We start from the raw sequence: 23,552 nt of genomic DNA on the forward strand, positions 1-23,552 counted from the left end.
AAAAAGAATTGCTGGTTAGAAAAAAATATATGTAGTTTTATACAGTATGCCAGGTGTGTATAAGTAAATAGGCCCTATTTTTAATCATAGAAGACATGAAAGCTTATATTTACTTTTTTTTTTTTAATGAAGAAGCACTCTTAATTTCTCGGTAAAATAGTATTTAAATTGCTGTTGTGGTCAAGAAATGGACAGTCATTTAAAATGACTTTTTTAAAGAATATGTTATCTAGATTCAGGTGGATGTTAATTAGGGTATGGTTTATGAATTTAAGATAGCCCTTATTATCTTAAAGGGAAGCAGTAGGATTTTTCAAAGGTAACATTAAAAATTGGGAATCCTGGCATAGAATACATTATACTGTTTAGTTTATTAACATTATTTATCTAGGAGCGCTCTGGAAGGTTGGGCCAGTTAGTTTTCTAAATAACAGGCAATCCCAAAGCTTAGTGGCTTAAACAGTCTGTTGTTGTTCCTTGGGGATCCACAAGCCAGCTGGGTGGTTCTCCTGACCTGGGCTCACCCATGGGCCTGCATCACCCAGCATGGTGCTAGGGCAGAGCAGGCCACTATGACCTCCTCTGTCTGGCATTTCTCCTGCTGGGGGTCGGCTGGCTTTGGGTGGGCCAACAGGGAGACGGACGGAGCCTTGTCTCTGTCATCATCTGTCAACCCAAATATCAGCTCTTTTGGGGAAGAAAGAAGAGTGAGCTGAAGTGTGCAGAGCCTCTTGAGGCCGGCTCCGTATTCACCCTGTGTTATCTCCACCTCAGTCTGTTGGCCGAAGAGGTCACGAAGGATAGCGCAGGTTCTGGAAGTGTGGGTGCGTTCTGCCCCTTGACAATCAGAGCTGCAAACCATGTGTAGTCTACCACAGACCAGTCATCAGAAAGAAATTACAAAATCTTGGCATTCTGTTTCTCTCTCTCTGATCAATTATTGTTGAAGTTTGATTTTTCTCATTTTTAAATTATATCCTTTTCTGGCATAAAGAGAAAGCTTAAGAATTTGACATTTTTAACAGCGTTAACCCCATAGGAATGAAAAGGTTAATGGGTTAACGTTAATTACTTTTTTTATGGATAACAATTCCCAGAGCCAAATTTCTCCAGGAAATTCCAACTATAATATTTTTTTTTCTTTTAACCTTTTTGAGGATGTTGGTGGAGGATGGCTGGAAGGAAGAAACAGCAAAGGAGAACGAGGGCTTGTTCCAACAGACTATGTTGAGGTAAGAATTTACTCTTGTTTATTAATTAAACCTGGTCTTTGTCATATGTGTTTTTACGAATTATCAACTTAAAGGACAAGAATGAAAGATAACTCTATTTTTATTTTTAATGAAAAAAATTCCATTGTAAAAATAATTACTTGCTGATTATATAAAATGTAGAAAATTCACTAAATTAGAACCAAGAAGAAATATTACCTACAGACTTATATGCCAAAGAGTGACTCCAAATACTCAGCTGAAGTTCCTTCCAAGGATAGCAGCTTCCGTAGAGTGGACTCACAGAGTTTCAGTAGCAGACTCTAAGGTCACTTTCTTCTCCCTGTGCTAGTCTAGGACCTCTCTGTCAGTTCCTTCTCCCATTCTCCAAGACCCAGGATCTTGAGTGAGCTGTTGCCGGGTGCAAGCTCTGCAGTGATAAATGCCAAGGATGGTGTGGGGACACACCCCACCCAGCTGACCAAGGCTCTCTGAGTCGGCCTCCTGGCACCCCCTGCTGGCTGTCCGTAGGTCACGCAGAACGGAGCCCTGGGTCCATGGTGAGCCTGCCTCTTTCATCCCGGGTGATAGCGAGACACTGAGGCTGCCTGGTAGCCTGTGAGTAAAACTGGAGTGTAGCTCAGGAACAGAGTTGCCTTGGGTTCCCCTCCAGTAGAGAGATCACGTGCCCTGGGAGGGTGTGTGCTGGGCGCTGCCTGCAAAATGGGAAGGCTGGCTGTTGTCCTGACTGAGAGTTCAGTGGGGAATTTTGAGCGCTTTGGAGAATACTGATGATATTGCTGAAATGTTGGGTTGGCCAGAAAGTGTGTTTGGGTTTTTCTAGAGCATCTTTTCTGGAAAAACCAAATGAATTCAGGCCAGCCCGACATGTGCACGGGCAGGCACCCCACCTTTCCAGACACTATCAGAGGATTCACAGGTCCCTGAACCTGGCCCACGGGTCTCACGTTATGTCATGTTTGACCTCTGTACACCGTGCATTCAGGATCCTAAAAACTGACAAGAATGAGAAAAATGTGATAAGCTGATCCTGGTATTAATTGCGTTTTTCTAAAGAATTCTGCACACTTGCAGAAAGGAATCATTAGGGCAGATATTCTTGAGCTCATACCTTTTAAGAATAGAAACCTTTTGATAGTTCTTACTTGCCATCAGGGATTCTACCTCTGAAATAACTCTATAGTCTATGAAGTAAGTAACTATGGTCCTTCCCAATGTTCAGATTTTGCCCAGTGATGGCAAAGATCAGTTTGCTTGTGGAAATTCAGTGGCCGACCAAGCCTTCTTCGACTCCCTGTCAGCAAGTACAGCCCAAGCCAATGCATCGGCCACCAACAGCAACAACCAGGTAAATCGTAGTCGGGCTTGACGGAACAAAGCACACGTGTGAAAGCCTGTGGTGTGTCAAGCTCTTGCCATTCCCTGAAAGCACGAACAAAATAGCTGTTAGGTGTGTGTGTGGCGTTCTCTTGCTGGGTTCTAACAAAGACCTTGCCTCTTAAGCCTGCTGCAGACTATTTTTATAGCATTGATTATTAGTGAGAAGCCAGGGTGTTCATTCAGAGTTGCTTGTAAAAGTCTGGCATGTTGAACACAGACCCGATAAACTGGGAATATCCTCGCAAGCGAGGGCGAGGAAGGAAAAGGGTCCTCTGCGGTTAGTGTCAAAACTCTGGCTGGAGCAGGGCATGACTTCTGTGCCCTTGGCTCGTGCCGTGCGTGTCCGGCGTGAGCCCCTCGTGCAGGTGCAGTGCGCGTGAAGGCAGCCGCACATCCAGTAGTTTGCACTGTTATTGTACTGGAAAAGCGGGATAATTTGAGAAAAATGTACTGAAATTTTAATATTAATTTTAATGAATTTGACCAATTTAGGTGACTACCTGATTCAGTTCAGTTCAGTCACTCAGTCGTGTCTGACTCTTTGCGACCCCAGGGACTGCAGCACGCCATTCTTCCCTGTCCGTCACCAACTCCCGGAGCTTACTCAAACTCGTGTCCATCGAGTTGGTACTGTCATCCAACCATCTCATCCTCTGTCGTCCCCTTCTCCTCCTGCCTTCAATCTTTCCCAGTATCAGGGCCTTTTCTAATGAATCAGTTCTTCACATCAAGTGGCCAAAATATTGGAGCTTGGACTTGAGGAAATCAAACCAGTCAATCCTAAAGGAAATCAACCCTGAATATTTTTTCGAAGGGCTGATACTGAAGCCGAAGCTCCAGTACTTTGGCCTGGTTCAGTTATTGCTAAATGATTATCCAGAGCCAGTGTCAACAAGAAAATTGAGAAGATGGAGCTGAAAATGTTCCTGCTTCATACCTCTTTAGAAGTGAATGGGCTTTAGGAGATATCTCTTGATATTTTTAACTACATAAAAGGCTTTAAATAGTGTAAAGCCTAATAATCATCTCATTTACATTTATCTGCTCATAGGATATTTATATCTTAACCTTTTAAGAGAGTTTTTCAAAGTACTGTTACTAAATGTTAATTGCAGATTTTATATATTTTAAAATAGCTTTTGTGGACATCCTGAATTACAAATTAGTCTGGCTCAGATATTTAAAATTTGGAGGTGAAGTTATCACCATAGTTGAGCATTCTCGTATATTTTGTTAATCTATAATACCTGAGAATGTTGGCTAGTTAAAGTTTACTCAAGATAAAATGTGAAGAAATAGTAGTTAAATCTCGTTGTTTAGTCGCTAAATTGTATCAGACTCTTTTGTGACCCCATAGACTGCAGGCTCCTCTGTCCATGGAATCTCTAGGCAAGAGTACTGGAGTGGGTTGCCATTTCCTTCTCCAGGGGATCGTCCCAACCCAGGGATCGAATTCACATCTCCTGCATCTCCTACATTGGCAGGCGGGTTCTTTACCACTGAGACACCAGGGAAGCCCAGTTAAACGTTATTTGACATTTTACCGGGGATTCTTAGCCTGGGTGCCGTTAACATTTGGGGCCTGACGCTTCCTCATTGTGATAACCAGCAGCATCTCTGGCCTGTAGCACCACCCTCACCGCAGTCACCAAAACTGTCTCCAAATGTTGCCAGATGGGCAAAGTCAACCCAGCTGAGATTCAATGAATTATACAAAAACACCGGTGAAACCACATTAATAAGGACAGCATTTCAATAAAGGGGAATTATATTGAGATAATCATAAAATAAGTGAAGGAAACAAAACAGAGCTATTTATTGTATTTTAATTCAGGGACCTATTTCAACCATTGGCTCAGGATTGGCTGAAGCAGTTTAACTCATAAACACAAATTTAAAATCAATCTCTGGGGAACATGTGTATACCCGTGGTGGATTCATGTTGATGTATGGCAAAACCAATACAATATTGTAAAGTAATTAGCCTCCAATTAAAGTAAGTAAATTTATATTAAAAAATAAATACATAAAATGATTCTTTGGGACAAGAGTCCACCATCTTCTCTGCCTAAGGGATTTCCAAATAAAGTTGTTTTTCCTTACCCCCCCCAAAAAAATCAATCTCAAATTTTGTTGTATTATGAAGAAGATTTCTCACTACATAAATGTAATATAAACTGGTCCACATAAGTTTAATTTTTTTCTTCCAGGTTGGTTGAAAGAAAATATAATCAACTTATGAAGGTTGGATTTTACTAGTCCAATCTGACATTAAATCTAATCAGATCATTTGAAAGCAAAGACAAAATAAACTGAAACCAGGAGTAACAAAATACAGAATACATGACCGTAATTAATTAATCTGAGCATTTGCATTTACTTAAATAGGGTAAAAATATTTTTAACAGCCATCTATGGTCTCAGTTGTCTGGGATGTATGAACAATTTAAATGGGCCAAGACTGTGGTATGTTTTATAAATACTGTTGTTGATTGGTAGCTTCGGAGAACGTTGCTGTCAGGTTTTTCCATTTCATTTTCGGAATGTTGGTTAGAAAATACTGTTTTTGGTCCAGGGATATGCCTCTTGGGCTTTTCTAGTGACTCTGGCGTTGCCTTCTCCCGGGAGGACCGTTTGTTTGGAGGCAGGTGTGTCGGAGGAACGTGTCCCCTGTGGCTCAGCTGGTAAAGGATCTGCCTACTGTGCGTCAAAGGAAGGAGCCAGCCCTCTCCTCTGCCCGTGGGTCAGGCAGGCCCCCGCTCCAACCCCCCGCCCCCAGCTCAGCACACCACACCACACTCTTCCTAGTCAGTATCCTTTTAGTCTTCTCAGCACCACTTGTTTTGAATTTGGCTTTCTTCCCACACAGGCAGGTTAAAGCCACACATTCAGCTGCTGCTTATCCATCTTTCTGACTGTCGTGTCCTTCTTTTAAATCATATTTTTAGAAAGATCTTTCTAAAAGGTTACATTCCACCTGCAGATGTTCATAAATAACTTACTTTGAGCCTGTTATTTTTTAATTTATCTGAACCCTCCTTGACTTGTGAAGCTATACTGCATTTCAGAGTAGTTAGTTCACACGTTTTTAACTTAATATGTAAAATAGCACTTCCTTTTTTTTTCCTTAAAATTCCTAATTCTGGGTTGTTGGGGCCCCTTCTGTTCTAGCTTCTCACTGAGCAGGCAGTGACTAGTATGGTGGTGGATAACGTTCGTGCAACAGCCCCACGACCCACTGTGACCTTTTTCTTCCTTGTCCAGAACGTGAGGGAACTCCTTACCTGTAAAACACAGACTTGCCGCTTGACTGTGGCAGAGACTAGACTGTAAATGTCAAAGGAATACAATGCATTATTCTTTAAATGTGCTGGAACAATTTAATTTGAACAATGATAAAGCTGTTTATTTTTTTAAATACTTGGAAAAAAATATAGGCAACATTTTTTTTTTTATAACCTTGGGATATAGAAGGTGTTTCTAAACACAATAGAATTTATAGCAACCATAGGCTGGTGCATTTAAATCAAAAAGTAATATTCACCTAGGAAAAGAATTTCTAACGTGCCAGAGGTACCAGGTAATTCTGTTAATAGAGAACTCTCATAAATCTATAGGGAAAAGATGAACAGCTCAGAAAAAGAAATGGGTGAAGGGGGTGAACAGATTTTTTCATTGGAAAGGAAGTACAAAGAGCCAGTAAATATTGCAAAATGCTCATTTTGAAATTCTTTTTGTCAAATTAGCAGAGAATTAAAGTGTTTTAACACCTAATGTGAGGAAAAGCATGTTCAGTAGGCAGTTCCGATGTGGAGCTGGTAAAGATAAACCGATGAAGCTTTCTGGAGGACAGTGTGAGAGTCTGTGTTAGTACGTGAAGCACGTCTGCTCTCTGACCCAGCACCTGTGAGCCTGCCCCCGGCTCTGCTGTCGGACAGGCGTCTGGGCAGGAGAGGGGGTCCCCTGCAGCGCTGTTGCACAGCAGAGCCAGGAATCCGCGTCATCAGCAGGGGCTGGCCAGGGAGAGTGCAGGACAGCTGCCCCTCAGGAAGCCAGGGCTGCTGGTAGAAGAACAAGGGTAGCTTCAGATGTGCAGATGTGGATGATCGGGCCTTTACAAAGGCATCTCCCTACGGGTAGTGTTACCTTCCTGGTGTTTAAATATATACACAGGACGGGGGAGTTTGATGAAAACGGTAATGATGACTGCACAGCATTGACAATGTAATTAATGCCATGAAACGATGCGCTTAAAAATGGTTACAGTGGGAACTTTTACATTACATTTCAGCACAATAAAAATTTTTAAAATAAAATAAATATATACACACCATAAAATACAAACATATATATACACAGAGACACCACAGTTGCAAACAGTGTAGAAAACTTATTGAAGGATATTTAAGAAATGAATTAGATTCTTGTTTTTTCTTTTTCTAGTATAATTTTAAGGTGGATAAGGACAGCTATTACAATACCTTTAAAAAAGAATAGTTTTTAGTGGTTATTGGTGGTTTCATTATTAGTTATTTATCTGGTATTTTACAGATTCAGGAGCACTTCCTATTAGTAGCTGTGCCTCCAGCATGTATTAGCCTGCTGGTGAAAATAAATCTCAGATATCATTGCTAAACATGTGTTAATACTTGTCCTCATGTTGGTTTTCGCCCAGTTGTTAGTGTTTAAATTATATAATTATAAAAAGGTTCTCAGTATAGATCTTTTTAAAAACTCTTCAATCACTGAATCTTTACAGAACTTACTTTTTAGAAATTAATGAGACGTTTTTGTTTGCTTACTCCTTGGAAGGAAAGTTATGACCAACCTAGACAGCATATTAAAAAGCAGAGACATTACTTTGTCATCAAAGGTCTGTCTAGTCAAGGCTATGGTTTTTCCAGTGATCATGTATGGATGTGAGAGTTGGACTATAAAGAAAACTGAGCATCAAAGAATTGATGCTTTTGAACTATGGTGTTGGAGAGGACTCTTGAGAGTCCCTTGGACTGAAAGGAGATCCAACCAGTCCATCCTAAAGGAGATCAGTCCTGGGTATTCATTGGAAGGACTGATGTTGAAGCTGAAACTCCAATACTTTGGCCACCTGATGTGAAGAGCCAACTCATTTGAAAAGACCCTGATGTTGGGAAAGATTGAGGGCAGGAGGAGAAGGGGATGACAGAGGATGAGATGGTTGGATGGCATCACCGACTTAATGGACATAAGTTTGAGCAAACTCCGAGAGGTGCTGAAGGACAGGGAAGCCTGGTGTGCTGCGGTCCATGGGGTCACAAAGAACCAGACACGACTTAGTGACTGAACAGTGAGCTGTTTGAGCTTTGAGGGGGTACTTTCCAGTCAGTAGTACTTATGTGACTGGCTGCAAATAGAATTAGAATGTTGTTCTGATCTAGCCTTATTTTTAAATGAATGTGTAAGTTTTTATATTTCTGTAGATGGCTTTTTTAAATCAGTAGAGGTTCATCTGTAGAATTCAATGATGTCCTTTTAGCAAAAAATCTATAAAGAACAAAATGGGAAATTTTACAAGTTCTATCTGTATTTTGAGCTGAAATGATTAGGCTTTTTACATAAGACAATTCTATACTTTTTGTGGGCCTTTTTGAGAAAGAGAATTAAACCTTTATCAGAAACTGATTGAAATATTCTTGGCTTATAAAGGAATCACATTATTTGTTTACTATCCCCATTTCCTGACACAATTGGCACATGGTTATTAAACATCTGATGAATGAGAAATGTCAGATAAAGACGTTATGCCTCAGTCAGGCAGATGAGTTACAAAAAGCAAACCAAAACACCATAACCTCGGCTTTCACAAACCCAGTTAATTTCTGTTCATTTTTGTTGTATGCCCCTGGACAAAGTCTTCCTCTGGAAGTTCCTTCCTTCCTTCTTTCCCTCCAAGCAGGAGACCGTATATTAGGGTGTAGCAGTGTGAATGACCGTGACAGCGTAACCAGTAAGGTGTAGACGTGTGTGACCGAGGCACACACGAGAATTTCCTTGTGTGTAATAAGGTGGACCTACGAATGCTTCCAAAACCTTTCCCCCAGGATGATAATATACAAGGTGGTGAGTCCCCTGATTACTGACCCTTCTTACCTGGTAGACTTGTCAAACTGAATGACCTGTGTTGACCTGTACTGAACTTTGAGTGAGCATCCTCTCTAAGGAACCAGGTGGGCAGCGGGAGCTCTGCTTACTCGTCAGCCTCTGTTGAACCTTTCTATATATTCTTTGTACTCTTGTTCGCTAGTTTGGTAGAAAGCCAAGCAGAAAGCAACCATAGTGAAATATAAGTTACCTTTTTCATTAATTCTCAGACCTCGGTTATGGCCTCATAGCCGAGGTCTGACCTAGTTCAAGTGGACACAGAGAAGGGTGGGCGTCTTCTCTTGCAGCACTGTCAGTCTCGTGATCTGGGCAGTGAAGAGTGTTCTTCCTAGACTGTGTCTTGAAGAACAGGAAAACCAGTTGAACCAAAAGACCTGATTTCCTCTGAATCCAGAAGAACATCCTGGGAAACCAGTGAGGCAAGTCAGTCTTGCTGTGGTCTTCTAAACAGGCCCTTGCCCACGTTCACTGATGCCTGTTGTCAGAAGTAAGAGTTTGATTCTTATTCGTCCTGGTGGCCCAAGGATGTCATCTCAGAAGCAAAGTACAGCTAAGTAGCAAAATATAACAAAACCAGATCCTATTATTTTTGTGGCCAGCGGTTGCAGACTAGTAGGGTTTTTGTTGTTGTTGTTGCTGTTGTTTTAAAAAGGAAGTTACTTAGGAAACAGTTTAATTCTTCCAGTGTAAGCTTCTTAGGGTGGGGCCAGAGCAATGTTCAGCCTAGGGATATTTTTGCCTCTGTCTCTGAGGCAAAAGCCTTTGCGGTTCTGTACCTGATATCACACCCCGTGAATCCTGAATCCTGAGGTTTTCCGTGCTGGCTGGTGAGATCCGCCCTGCCGAGAGGTTGATACTTAACCCTTCATGTGGCCGCTTCCTCGTATTTGTATGCTGATCGGTACGCAGCCTAAGACCTGGGATCCCATCCCCACCTCTTCACCCAGTCTCTGGGGCCTCTGTGCCGCTCTCTCCTCCTCACCGCTCTGCCCCAGACTCCCAGCTCTGTCTCCTCAGTTCACGAGACCAGTGGTCTTTGTGTAGATCCCCCGTCCCTGACCTGAGGCCTGGAAGGTCTCTCTAGGTAGGTGTCAGGTCCCCTGTTGCCTGTTGGCCAGTGATTTGAAGACAGCTTCATATATAACGTCTCTTTTAGTCTTAAGTGGAAGCATAAACTGGATCCCAGTTACTCCATCATGATTGTCTTCTTCTATTATTAGTTGATTTCCAAAACCAAATTTACTTGCATTTACAAAATGGAAATCATACCACCACTTTCTTCAGAAGGAAGTTATACCTGGAAAGCGCGTTCTCGAACACCATACAGATGTCAGCAGTCATGACTTCCCTACTAGATGGTTGTGGAGCTGGGATTCGAAGCCTGCAAGCTGGGCTCCAAGGTGGTCCCCCTCAGCGATGCTGACTTGGCCACTGCCTAGCTCCGGGGAGCGTATCGGTTATCTCTTCTCAAGTCAATTCTGCACACCAAGGTGGCCAGCGGCTCAGGAGCTCGCAGAGTTCACGGCCTCGCAGGCTGTTCTGTGCTCTTAGCCAGTCCTGGGTAGGTTCTTTGTGGCTCTCAGGTTCCAGGAAGCTTTGCTCATCTCACATCTGGTAGCTTTGAAAGCACTAGTTCAACATCCTGACGTTTTGTAAAGCTTGGCATTGCTTTTCCTCTGGAGTTCTTTTTCTGTGACTGTATGACTCGCATGGTATTTGTTCCATTCCTTCTGTGCTGTGTATAATTACTTTTAGTACTTCAGTGATGCTGTGTTGTGACAACAACAGTCTTCAGAACATACATTAATGCACGGAGGATAACCCGCTACTACGCACTAGGGCTTTGGTTTCTGCGTGTAATGTTTGTGCATGAGTGGCATGCTGGAATTTTCTGCTGAACTTAGCCCTGCTATGCATTTGCTGTTTTTAGCTTCGGTATACTCTTTTTTTTTCCCCCACCCTTCATTTACTGAGCACCTTTTTTTATTTTAAGGTGGATATTTTGGCTCAGATTGGTTGTCTTGAAAGTCTCAGCCAATCACCACCTTCTTCATCTTCTCCTTCTCCTTCTCCTTCCATAAATAAGGTAAAATTCAATTTGAAACCCTTAGAACTAATCCTTTTCCCCCAAGCAAGGTGTTGTTTCCGGTAAAGTAGCTAACTAAATAAAGGTCTTCTTGGAAACATGGCGACATAGAAAGTGGGACTTATAGGAACTGAAAGGGTGATTGGGATTTATAGCTTGGAGACCTTTCAGCTAAGACTTTCAACGAGACTTGATTGATGAATTTATTCCAGGGACAGTGAGGTCTAATGAAGGATTTTTAACCATGGAGTTGACAGTCTGGATGTTTTTGATGCTGTAAGGGGGGCCAGCCCAGAAGAGAATGATGACTCAGTAGAAAGGAGAAAGAGGGAAGGCCTGGGAGCAAAGGAAAAGAGAGGCCCCTCGAGACCTTAGCGGAGGAGCAGAATGCATTATCGTGCCGCCAGATGTCTGCAGGTGAGGGACGGAAGGGGTTCTTGGAATTGAGAGCAAAGAAGTCAGAGGCCAAAGGATCGTTAAACCACTTGTTCTATAGTCCAGTTCGTTGCAACTGGGGTTAGGCTTTGAAGAAAAGCAAGATCTCAGCATTCAGCACACAGAAAATGTGCCAAAACCCCCAAGAATCAAGACTTGCTTTTGAACTTTATGGCAAAACATTTCTGTCTTCTTTCTCTTTCTTATATGTATCTGAAGGAAACAAATCTTTGGCTAGAATAGAAAGTATTTTAAGTGCCTATAATCACCTATTTAAATAAAAGTTTCTCTATTAATGTGATCTGGCATTATTTTGAAAATATAATTGATGGTCTTTTCCTCTAAAGTGTAAACTAATGGGGATTCACTCAAAGATTACCAGTCATCAGGCTTTTCTTTATATTCTAAGTGAGCCCCCGTGTAGTAAGATGACCTCTGCGGAGTTTGTGCTATGTGTTAGATAGATACTCTGTGAGATGTTTTATATGCATTATGTCTTTTAATCCTTACAAAAGTCCTGTGAGGAAGTTAATGCTGTTATATCCATTCAGTAAGTATGGAAACTAAGAGAGATGGAGTAAGTGGCCAAGTTCATACAGCTAGTAAGCGGTAAAGTTGGGATTCAAACCCAGACAGACAGCTCTAGAGCTTAAATTCTTAACCACTGCGCCCAGGAGAAGTTTACTTGAGTCTAATTGCTACAGTTTCATAAAGGGATTTAACATTCAACCTGTGGGCTGTTCACTTGAGTCAAATTGCTGCAGTTTCATAAAGTAAAGTGAAAGTGGCTCAGTCCTGTCCCAGCTCTTTGTGACCCCATGGACTGTACAGTCCATGGAATTCTCCAGGCCAGAATACTACTAGAGTGGGTAGCCTTTCCCTTCTCCAGGGATCTTTCCAACCCCGGGATTGAACCCGAGTCTCCTGCACAATTTCATAAGGGGATTTAAAGTTGAACCAGTGGGCCAGTGTTCTCATCCTTGCCCCCCCTTTACATGTATATGTGAGATGCACAGCTTTCCTGCAGGCTTGGTGCACAGATGGAGAGTAGAGCGTGAACAAAGGGAAGGATGTGGGAAAGTCTGGGAAACTGCAGGCTGATGCGTAGAATGAGGATCAGTGGCGACTAGTGAGGATGGGGACGTCGTGGAAGGAAAAGGTAGGATTTTGATCAGTGGACTAATGAGCTTAGAATCCATCCTATGGTCAGTGAGGTCTAGTGAAAGGTTTTGAAATAATGCAGTTGAGTTGGTCATGGCCAGGGGGCTGGGTTGGGGGGGGGGGTGTGGCGGTTGTTACCATAAAGGGAGGGAAAAGAAGAGGATGAAGACCTCGCTGGGTAGAAAGAGGAAGGAGAGCTGGCAGAAAGCAGAGGAGAGGCTTGGATGGTCGTGTGACCAGGTGCCTGCAGTCGGGACAGCAGGGTTGTTGGGGGTGGAGAGCGGAGGAGCCAGAGGCCAAAGTACAGGAAGGGCGGGTTCAGGGGGTGGCAGACCCTGGCTTTGGGAGCTGGTTGTTCAGTACTGCTATTAGAGGAGGGGCCCTAGGGATAGAACCTGGGGAGATTTCTAGTTGGTCAGGTTTGAAAGATTTATCAGCACAAGTCAAGCTGAAATAAGAAAGAAGGAATATTCCCGGGGGTGAGGGGGGTTTGGGGTTGGGGCAGGGGGGTGGGGCGTGGGACAAAAGCAAACAGTGATTTGCCAATACGGATTTCATCACCTAGGTAGAGAGCCAAGGTCCTGCACATGACCCAGTCATGATGCACTGATTATAAACGATTTATTAACGAAGTAGTTTTTCAGAGTATCATGTTATGTGTTTCAGTTTTTTAGGATACTTGCTGTGAATTTCATGTCCCATTTGTTCCTCCGTGTTGCTAGGATGCCTCTCTCTGCCGGTTTGCCAACAGTCTTACTCTCCAGCGGGGCAGGACTTTCACTCGTCTGTTGTTCTAGGTTGCAGCTCTCTGTTCCTTTTCCTCAGTAGTTTCTAGAAATGCCAGACGAATATCTGTACTGTCATGTTACCATCCAGAATTTGCAGACCTTTTGAAGTTTTTATTATGAAAACAAAACCTCCTGGTTTAGAGTCTGGAGAGCACAGAGTATCTGTTCCCCCACCCCCACCCCTGAAGAAAGCTGTGGAGGAAGGGATTCTCCTAACTGCGGTGTGACTGGCCAGCTCTCAGCACAACAGCCTTCTTTTCCAGAATCCACTAGAGTGGCTTGAGAGGAGCTCCTTGTCAGCTGTGTATTTGAGAAATTGACAGTCATATGGATGAAATGTCTTTCTTCTGTTAATATTTGACGTTGAGCAAAATCATTAGTAACATCATCTTGAAGGTACAAGAGATGTTAGAATGCAGTCATATTTCCTTTGTAAAACGTGTGCTTTGTTGTCGACGCTTCTGGTAGGTGGCTGGCAGTTATCCCTCCATATGTCAATTGGTGAAGAGTGAGAAAAAACCCAACCATGGTGGCATTCTAAAACATTAGAGAGGCATATGAGGCCATTTGGGTAATTCTCTCTCTCTCTAATATCAGGTTTGTTTCATTTTGTTTTGTATGTGAGAAGGAAGACTTTGCTATTCCATGTCCTTGAGTTAATAGATTTCAGCGTTGAAAAAAAAAAATTTTAAGGCACTATTTGTTTTCCCTAAATTTATCTACAAATTTAAGGTTCAAATGAAATCACATTTTTTAAACTTGACATGTTGTTGTTTAGTCACTAAGTCGTGTCCGACTTTTTTGCAACCCCACAGACTATAGCCCACCAGGTTCCTCTGTCCATAGGATTCTCCAGACAAGAATACTGGAGTGGGTTGCCATTTCCTTCTCCAGGGGATCTTCCTGAACCGGGGATTGAACCTGCATCTCCTGCATTGATGGGTGGATTCTTTACCACTGACATACTAATCCTAAAACTGAAGGTTGTTTTAGTTTTAAAAACAGAAAACCAATGCTGAAGTTCACTGTAAAAATAATAAAAGATGTTATGGTAAAGTACAAACTTCACCATATGGCATTCTGTCTAGTGGGCTCCAAAGTAGTTTGGTATTAGAGGAATAGATTATAGGAAAGAGTCCCAGAAATAGTCCCAAGTTCAGGGTATGGTAAAGGTGGCTTTCAAATCAGTGGGGAGAGAATGGATTATTCATTAAATGATGTTAGGGCAACAGATGGCTACAGGAAAAAATTAAGCTGGATTCCTATATTATTTCTTATACCGAAGTCAATTCCATACAGGTTGAAGGTTTAAAATTTAAAAATCTAGGATGAACCTAGAGTCCATTATACAGAGTGAAATAAGTCAGAGAAAACCAATGTTGTATACTAATGCATATGTATGGACTCTAGAAAAATGGTGCTGATGATGCAGTTTGCAGGGCACCAGTGGAGACGCAGACTAGAGAACAGATTTGTGGACTTAATGGGGGAGGAAGGGTGGGAAAGAAGCGGAAAGTAGCATGGGAACTACCATGTAAAATAGATCGCCAGTGGGAGTTTGCTGTATGACTCAGAGCTCAAACTGGGGCTCTGGGACAACCTAGAGAGGTGGGGAAGGAGGTTCAAGAGGGAGGGGACATGTGTATACCTATGGCTGATTCATGTTGATGTATGGTAGAAGCCAACACAATATTGTAAAGCAATTATCCTTCAATTAAAAGTAAATAAATTATTTTAAAAATCAAGAAAACAACAACAACAAAAAAACTGGTTGCCTCTGGCTCCTCTTACTGCAGTATTCCTTGAAATAGGGTGCCATGTATTACCCATTTGAAAATTTTATTTATAACATTAATAAACTATAAAATTATGCAAAAGAATAATGGTAGAAAATATTTTAAAAATAACTTGGCATGATAGCCCCATTTTATGCAAGACGCCACCCCTTGGCATGTAGTAGGAGTGTAGGAAGCAGTTTGACAAAATCTTATCAATTTTATTAATAAATGCACACTTTCATTACCTAGTAATTTTCTTCCGGGAATTTCACATAGATCTATTGGATATGTGAGGAAAGATGTATAAGGATGTACACTGCAGCGTTATTAGCAGTAGCAAAACACTGCAAACAAGTTAAGTGAGCATCAGCACGTGCTGTTTAGATGATGGGAAACAAGGGAATTCTGTGGAGTCGCGTAAAAGAATGTCATCGTCCACATGCTGATGTGTTAATACCTAGGAGAATGTTTCAGGCTATGGAAAAACAAAAGAGAAGTGCAGAGCAGAAAGTGTAATTGGGGCTCACTTAGAACGTGTTTAAAGCAAAGAGAATCTCACTGCATGGCCTGTGTGAGTAAGTATGTGGCTCACTTAGAACATGTTCAAAGCAAAAAGAATCTCACTGCATGGCATGTATGAGTAAGTATGTGGCTCACTTAGAACATGTTTAAAGCAAAAAGAATCTCATTGCATGGCATGTGTGAGTAAGTATGTACAAAGGACTTTGTTAGGAGTCGTTGTCTCTGAGAGAATGACTGGCATCTTAAGGTGGTAGGAATGCTTTTATATTTCATATCCTTTTATTCTTTTGATTTTTTTTTAAACTGGTAACGTAATACCTTTTGAAATAAAAATTATCAAACAGTTAAAAATACAACTGATTACTATCAAGCAGTTAAGGTCAATAAAGCATATTATTAGCATATATAAGCTCAAAAACATATTAAGTGGAGAAAAAAAGCATGCAAAGAGATACAGACAGCACAGTGTTGTTCAGGTCAGCTTTGAAAATAGAAAATAGTTGTTATTTATGAATATGTCACATATTCTGTTACACAGTGGGAGTGTCAGAGCACGAATGAGAATGAGAGCAGCTTCATAAAAGCTGTTACTTGGGGGAAGGGGAAAAAAGAGAGTTTCTCTGTTAACAGTTGTAAAGTTCCTGAGCAAACACGGCAAATTGCTAGCAGTAAAAGTCGATTGATGCTGCTTTTTGTGCTTGCCTACCTGTTTCTAAAATTTTATTTTTTTAATTATTTTACATTTCTATCAGTTTTCAGCACCCCTATTCAGTTGCTTCCTACTGAATTGAGTAGTGCTTTCTAGAAGTCACAAATATCCTCTCCTTTTTTTACCCCTAATAACAGGTCAGCAGTGGCAGTGACCCCTGGTCAGCCTGGAATGCTTCCAAACCTGCAAACTGGGAAAGCTCGGATGGCTGGGGAGCCAAGCCGGAGGGGGCCGCAGCCCAGAGAAGCGCTGCCAACAACTGGGACTCGGCCTTTGGCCATCCCCAGGCCTACCAAGGACCAGGTGAGGTGGAGGGCACCCTTAGAGGGCATCCCAGGACCAGGTGAGGGGGGCGCCACCCTTAGAGGGCATCCCAGGACCAGCTGAAGGGGAGGGGCACACTTAGAGGGCATCCCAGGACCAGGTGCGGGGGAGGCCACCCTTAGAGGGCATCCCAGGACCAGGTGAGGTGGGGGGCCACCCTTAGAGGGCATCCCAGGACCAGGTGGGGGGGCACCCTTAGAGGGCATTCCAGGACCAGGTGAAGGGGGCCACCCTTAGAGGGCATCCCAGGACCAGCTGAAGGGGAGGGGCACACTTAGAGGGCATCCCAGGACCAGGTGCGGGGGAGGCCACCCTTAGAGGGCATCCCAGGACCAGGTGAGGGGGAGGGGCACCCTTAGAGGGCATCCCGGTCAAAGGGGTTTAATCATGGGAACTGTGGTCTCACTCACTAATGGCAAACTGACTCTTCTGAATCCAAATGAGGTAATTATACTCTTTGGTCCACTCTCGGCTCCCTGTCAAGGAGAACCTTGTCAGCATGCAAACGCTTGCAGGGACCAGGTTCATAAAGTGAAACAAGAGAGTGATCCTTTGGGGCTGCTGGGGGACGGAGGTGGGCAGCAGGTTGATGCGCCACAGGAGGACTGAGCTGGTGTTCCTCCAGAGAGGCTGGAAATCTCGATTTTTTGGTCAACTTCCCACTTTAAAATCCTCGCTATTAACACACATTTGTTTTTAAATCTCGGGCCAAAAAAAAATATGCACAAATATGCACATGGATTGACTGTGGTTTATCACCTGCCGGTTTATGACCTCTGACTTAGCTGTTCTATCATTTCCTGGACTACCTGTTTGACTCCCCGGTGCTTAATGGAAACACTGAGGCAAAGGAAGACTTTCTAAAAGGAGAAACAGTTAAGGAATTAAGAAAGGTTATTTATGTCTGTTCTGAAATTAAGAGACCCACCCATTGTTTTGTAATGACCCCTGTCTGAGCTCATTATGCCCAGAACTGAGTGTGCTGAACGGCAGGGGGCGTGGGTCGGGAGCCTTGAAGGGCGCAGGTGCTGCTTTCTGGCTCCCACCTGGCCCTGGAGTCGGGGGCTGGGTCCAGACCAGACTGCTGACATCACTTCTGCAGTGACGTGGTGTTGCTGGAATCCTGGCCCAGATCCTTCTGATACCTTCTAGTCTTTTCTTTTTCCTTTTGACATTTGTCTCTGGGCTTCTCGTGGTGGCACTCTCAGGGAGGAGACCCCAGGGCACTTTCCTGCCTAATGCTGAAGGGACACCTTGGGCCTTCAGAGGTGGGAGACGGAGGCAGAGAACAGTGGCGGAGGGCGAGTGGGCGGGAGGAAAGCTGGCAGCACCCCATCTGACACGGAGAGGATCACTAGAATGTTAGGCTCCCGATGCTGGTTTAGTCACGACTTGTCCCTTCTCCTCCACCGCCTCATCCTTCTCTGGCCTGCGTTATTATTCGTGTTACGCAATTCCTTTTCAAAGATCTGTCACCCTTTTGTCCTCCCCAGTCTCTTGGCTTAAAGGGTATTTGACCTGTTTGTTTGCAAGTTTATAAAGCTAGGTTTATCAATGTGTAGGTGGCCCAGGGGTAAAGAGTCCACCTGCCAATGCAGGAAACACAGGAAACATGGATTAGATCCCTGGGTTGGGAAGATCCCCTGGAGAAAGGAAGGGCTACCCACCCCAGTATTCTTGGCTGGAGAATTCCATGGACAGAGGAGCCTGGCGGGCTACAGTCCATGGGGTTGCAGAGAGCCAGACATGACTAAGCAGGACAGCACAGCCAGGCCTCTAGCAGACCTTCCCTGCACACCAACGAGGGTTTGCTTGGCATCTTTTGGCCGCACCACATGGCATGTGGGGTCTTCGTTCCCTGGCCAGGGATTGAACCCGAGACCCCTGCATTGGAAGCACGGAGTCTTAACCACTGGACCACCAGGGAAGGCCCTCCAGAGTGTTTTTATCGTTGACATTTATCTGAAGTTACTTGGGCCAACAGCCCTCTTTAAGTTGTTTCTGACTTGTCTTTTGTGCCAAAAGGCAGAATCCTCAAGACTTACAACTGTAACTCACAAGCGTAACAACAGAGCCTGTATTCTTCGCATCTTTATTGTAATCCTGACCATGTACCCTTTTCTTCTTCTTTAAAAAATTGGTTAACCCAGTTGGTAGCTGTTACCAGAAAATTAAGTCATCCCGTCCTTATTTGGTCTCTCTTTACCGACAATCTTCTGTTCTCACCTCCAGCAACTGGTGATGATGACGACTGGGACGAAGACTGGGATGAGCCCAAGTCATCTCCCTACTTCAAGGATCCAGAGTCGGCAGAAGCAGGAGGTGCTCAGCGAGGAAACAGCCGGGCCAGCAGCTCTTCCATGAAGCTGCCACTTAACAAGTAGGTGTAAGAGCTGGGGGAACGGGGGGCTCTCGTATGAGAGGCTGTGATGAGACAGAGAGGCTGTTTCTCTTTCCAGTGATCACAGAGTTTGGGGCGTGATTTGATCGTGTCTATTTTTTTATTTGGCTCTTAGCTTGGAAGCTTTTTTTTTTTTAAGTGAAATATATGTTCCGTTTAATAATCTGCCAAATACTCTTTTTTACCTTTATCAACTCATTACATATTGTTTCATTGCTGATGTCACAGGAAAGCTAAAAATAATAATGATAACTTTCTTTTAAATGTTTTACCACGTATTGATCTGTTACCATGACCAGGCTTTGTGCAGAGCAGTTTGTGTGTTTTCTCTCGTGGTGCTCTCACACCCCTTTGTGGTACATATGATCTCTTTTACTCTCGGATAAACTGAATCCCAGGGAGGTGAAGGAAACGATATGGGCCCCTGTGAGTGTAACATTGGCCTTTAGCTTGCTTTAGGAATGAAATCAGATGTAATACGGCTGGTTTTTGTAGAAACAAGATTTCTTTTCCTATTTTAGGTATTTTGCTTTCTGAACATTTTTACCCCCTGTTTATTTTAAAAAAAAAATTCTAAAACTCAATCTTGTCTTCTTTAGAAGTTGCGCTTTGGGTGGGTATACATTGATTCCACCTTTTCTTCCATTTTAGAACTTTGCTTTGGGTGTAGATTTGATTTCTGGAAATAGCCAAGTTTATCATGTTTGAAGTCTCTAAGAAGACAGGTTCCGAAGACAATTTCCAAAGAAAATGGCACAAGTCCTTATGAACAGTGGCAGTTTCTTCGGGGTAATTGTGGCCTCCTGAGGGAGAATGTGCACAAGCGCTTTAATTTGGATGTAAGATGCTAGCGTGTGGCCTTCGCCCCATGGAGCCATCTAGACCGATCTGCTCAGTACTTTCTGTCTGCCTCTGTGCCTGGGGGACAGCCTCTAGTCTGCCCTTCGGTCTCCGTGTGGTAATAGAGTGTCTCAGATCAAGCAAATCGAGCACCCATAAATATCACACCTTCTGGAGTCAAACTGTCCTCTTACCAGATAAAGCTTAATTAAATGACTAACTGGCTGTTGAACAATCTGATTATGTCAGGTTTCATTTACCTTGGTTTCCTAGTTCCAGTACATCTGAAAGACAGAACAAGTTCAAACTGTTGTATTAAGTAAATGTGGATGAGAGCTATAGAATTCTTACAAGGAAAAGGATAAGACTCACGAACGTTTGTCCTCATGATTAGATTTCCTGGATTTGCAAAACCTGGGATGGAACAGTATTTGTTGGCCAAGCAACTGGCAAAACCCAAAGAGAAAATTCCGATCATTGTAAGTTTGTTTATTTTTTGCTTTGTTTCTAATTAAGCTCCTGTATAGTATCTTAAAGAAGGTTATTAGTCATTTAGAAAGTATTCTTAAACACATTTAGTGCTCCAGGTAAGTAACTGACAGTATACTAAAAGTATAAAAAATAGCATAAATTAATGCCCATTACTGTCTAGGCATTCTTTATTTTTACCTTTTCAGACTACCAGTAATTGAACAAATACCCATAGTATATATGTGTTTTTTATAATATTTCTTTTTCTGAAGTATTTTGAAGTTACCTTTTACATGCTGTTTTTCTACTAGCCAAACATATTTAGATAATAAACACAATTCAGATATTTAGGTTTCTACCTTGGCAGAGTACATGCATGTTATCAGAATAAGTTCCCTTTTCCTCTGTGTTGGTAATAGTTTTCTCTCATTAAATCAATTGTCCAGTTCATGGTAAGGAGCTAGCAAATGAAAGCTGGCAGTTAGTGACACCGTTCAGAATATCCATCTTTGAAAGGCTTGCTCATAAGATGACACAGGCTCTGTGGTTTCACCCACATGTTGACTCTGGATAGATTTTCTAAGTGTTACCTAGCTGTATATTTCCAGATAAAATTTTAGAAAAGAACTGTAGCTGTCTTCTGACCCTGTTGATTTAGTCATGTAACTGTAAGTTGTGAATAGGGCAGGAGGACAAGGGGCCTTGAATGTAATCACCATGGACTCAACTCAGGAGGAAATAATTTAGTCTTATTCTATAATCTTTGGGTCCTAGGAGACTCAATAATATTGCAAGAATGACACTATTTTTTATATTACTTGTTCCTACTTCTTTGGAATGCTTGAAATCCTGGAAAACTCCAGAGAGAAGGGCTATGACAAGAGCCCTTTAATCCTTCTTCCCTGAACACAAACTTGGAGTGATTATCTTCTGAATGGTTAGGTTAAAGATTTTTTTTTTCTTCAGATGTTTTTGTAAATACTGAACATGTATCCTGTTCTTTTTATTAAATTTAAAAATTCCACAGTATCAAGAGCCCATGGCCCCCCTGCCCCTCAGATTCTTGTAAGCATGGGACTTTGTCATAAGCGTGAGAGTGTTGGAACAGAGCCGAAGGACCCCGGCATTTGAGTTGTCCCACATATTTCAGTCAGGCCTGCCTGTGTGGGCTTCTTGTGTGGAAAAGGAAGTGAGGAAAGCCATAGAAGCTTCAGAAAACCAAGAAAAAGCAGAGACCTGGTCCTTTGGTTTCAAGGTGTAGCATCCCTACCCACTAGTAAAGTAATGACCTCATGGATGTCGGGCCCTGGTCGGTCAGAGTCTCCTCTCTTGGGCCCCGTCACTGAGGGAAATTCCCCAAAGCTCCTCTCAAAGGTTCCTGCCCTGCAGCTTCAGGAGGGTTTTCTGGACCTGGGTCCCTCTTGGAGAATCATAATATTAAGCACTTGTTGTCAGAGACCTGTAGTCCCTTATTAAAGCTCTCTAGGCCCCAGTCACCGTCCTGACCTAGTAGCCTCTGAACTTTCATACCTCACCTCGCTTTTTCCTCCTTTCACCTTGAAAAAGAATTAGGGCATACAGAAGATGAGAGTAAGCGTTGAGGGAGTTTGATGGCAGTTTGGCATTGCTGAGACAGCCAAGTGTGTCGTTTTATTTTTCACAGAGCTATTAGTCTGCAGTAGATTTGAAATTTTTAAAAGCTAGCCCTTCATTACATAAAACTGGGACAGCTGGACTGGAGAGAGATTGTGTCCTGCCCAGCATCCTCTCGAGGAAAGGCACCTCGGCCCCTCTCTGTGGCCTAAGATGCCCACACGGGAGCAGAAGTGCCTCTCGATTAAGTGTGTTTTTCAAATAGAACCTTAGTAAGAACAGAGAGCATTTATATAGATAATTTCTCAAAGAAGAGCAAGAATGACTCTCCTAAGGACTTCCAGCCCTAAAAAGAATCACTTGATGATTTATATCAATTGTGTTAACTGATTTTCCACCTCTCCCTGCAATGTGTAGGTTGGAGATTATGGCCCGATGTGGGTTTACCCTTCCTCTACATTTGACTGTGTGGTAGCAGATCCCAGGAAAGGCTCCAAAATGTACGGTTTGAAGAGCTACATTGAGTATCAGTTAACCCCTACTGTAAGTATCTAAGTTATCAAAACAGAACCGTGCTTACATTACTAGGAACGGCTTGCTTTTTTCTTCATTTTCTGTAGTTGATATTGGTAACTTTTTTTCTCTTTCCTTCTCTTGCAGAACACTAATCGATCAGTAAACCACAGGTATAAACACTTTGACTGGTTATATGAGCGTCTGCTGGTTAAGTTTGGGTCAGCCATTCCAATCCCATCTCTTCCAGATAAGCAAGTCACAGGTGAGTGTGTGTGTGACAGAACTCAAGACAACAAGTGAAAGGACTCCAGTGAGAGTATTCAAAGCAAATCAGAAATGGCACTTTCCATCCTCTAGTGGAGCAAGATGCAGGAGTCTGGAAACAGCAGCTAACTGCAGCCATAAATACATATATAGATACACACACATACACACACATAGTCCACATATTTGGTAATTGCCTACACACCTAACAAAAAGGTTCCATAAATTTGTCTGTCAAGAGTCCCTATGCACATGTGTGTCTTGAATTCTAACAAAGTCACCGTGTCTTTGCCGCTACACCTTTTCCAGTCCCTGTGTCTCTATTGCTCACCCTTTCCTATAAGAGAAATATATGCCTTTTTTATATGTGAAAAATGACCTGGGAAAAACAGGTATAATTCTAATTAGAAAAACAGAATACTTCTAATAGTCTAAGGTAGAAATTAAAGTGTATGACCCAAATAATGTAAACGCATTACATACTGCAGCTGTCATTTTCATTGATGGTGCTGTGCTCAGTCCTGTTGGACTCTTTGGAACCCTGTGGACTGTAGCCTGCCAGGCTCCTCTGTCCATGGGGTTTCCCAGGAAAGAATACTGGAGCAGATTACCATTTCCTCCTCCAGGGGATCTTCCCAATCCAGGGATCAAACCCATGTCTCTTGCATCACCTGCATTGGCAGACAGGTTCTTTTAACACCGCGCTACCTGGGAAGCCCCTGTCATTTTCATCACAAGTCTGTAAACACCAGATGTAGATGCCACAGAGCTTCTAAGTGTTAATGTAGGAAGTTACCAGGTTTTCTACTCAGTTATTTTGGTGACTACTGATATTTAAATATTTTTATTTATCATTAGTAATCACCCTGTCCCTTTTCTTATTTATTTACATGTCATTCCCACCCCCACCC

General features: G+C 42.7%; 1 protein-coding gene and 1 non-coding gene across 2 annotated transcripts in view; one reads left to right on the forward strand and one right to left on the reverse strand.

The window, feature by feature from the left end:
• The window catches only part of SNX9 (sorting nexin 9), an 89,719-nt gene that overhangs the window by 38,721 nt on the left and 27,446 nt on the right, over nucleotides 1–23,552 (forward strand). Inside the window, exons 3-9 of the mRNA XM_070796438.1 lie at nucleotides 1,158–1,232; nucleotides 2,455–2,580; nucleotides 16,370–16,535; nucleotides 18,789–18,936; nucleotides 20,192–20,276; nucleotides 22,279–22,404; nucleotides 22,522–22,639. Of these exons, the coding sequence (XP_070652539.1) occupies nucleotides 1,158–1,232; nucleotides 2,455–2,580; nucleotides 16,370–16,535; nucleotides 18,789–18,936; nucleotides 20,192–20,276; nucleotides 22,279–22,404; nucleotides 22,522–22,639 (844 nt within the window). The remainder of the gene's footprint in view (nucleotides 1–1,157; nucleotides 1,233–2,454; nucleotides 2,581–16,369; nucleotides 16,536–18,788; nucleotides 18,937–20,191; nucleotides 20,277–22,278; nucleotides 22,405–22,521; nucleotides 22,640–23,552) is intronic.
• Nucleotides 18,411–18,483, reverse strand: TRNAW-CCA (transfer RNA tryptophan (anticodon CCA)). Its single transcript has one exon. It is a non-coding gene; the product is annotated as a tRNA-Trp (tRNA).

The sequence above is a fragment of the Bos indicus genome, chromosome 9 (genome assembly GCF_029378745.1).
Source record: "Bos indicus isolate NIAB-ARS_2022 breed Sahiwal x Tharparkar chromosome 9, NIAB-ARS_B.indTharparkar_mat_pri_1.0, whole genome shotgun sequence".
Classification (NCBI taxonomy): domain Eukaryota; kingdom Metazoa; phylum Chordata; class Mammalia; order Artiodactyla; family Bovidae; genus Bos; species Bos indicus.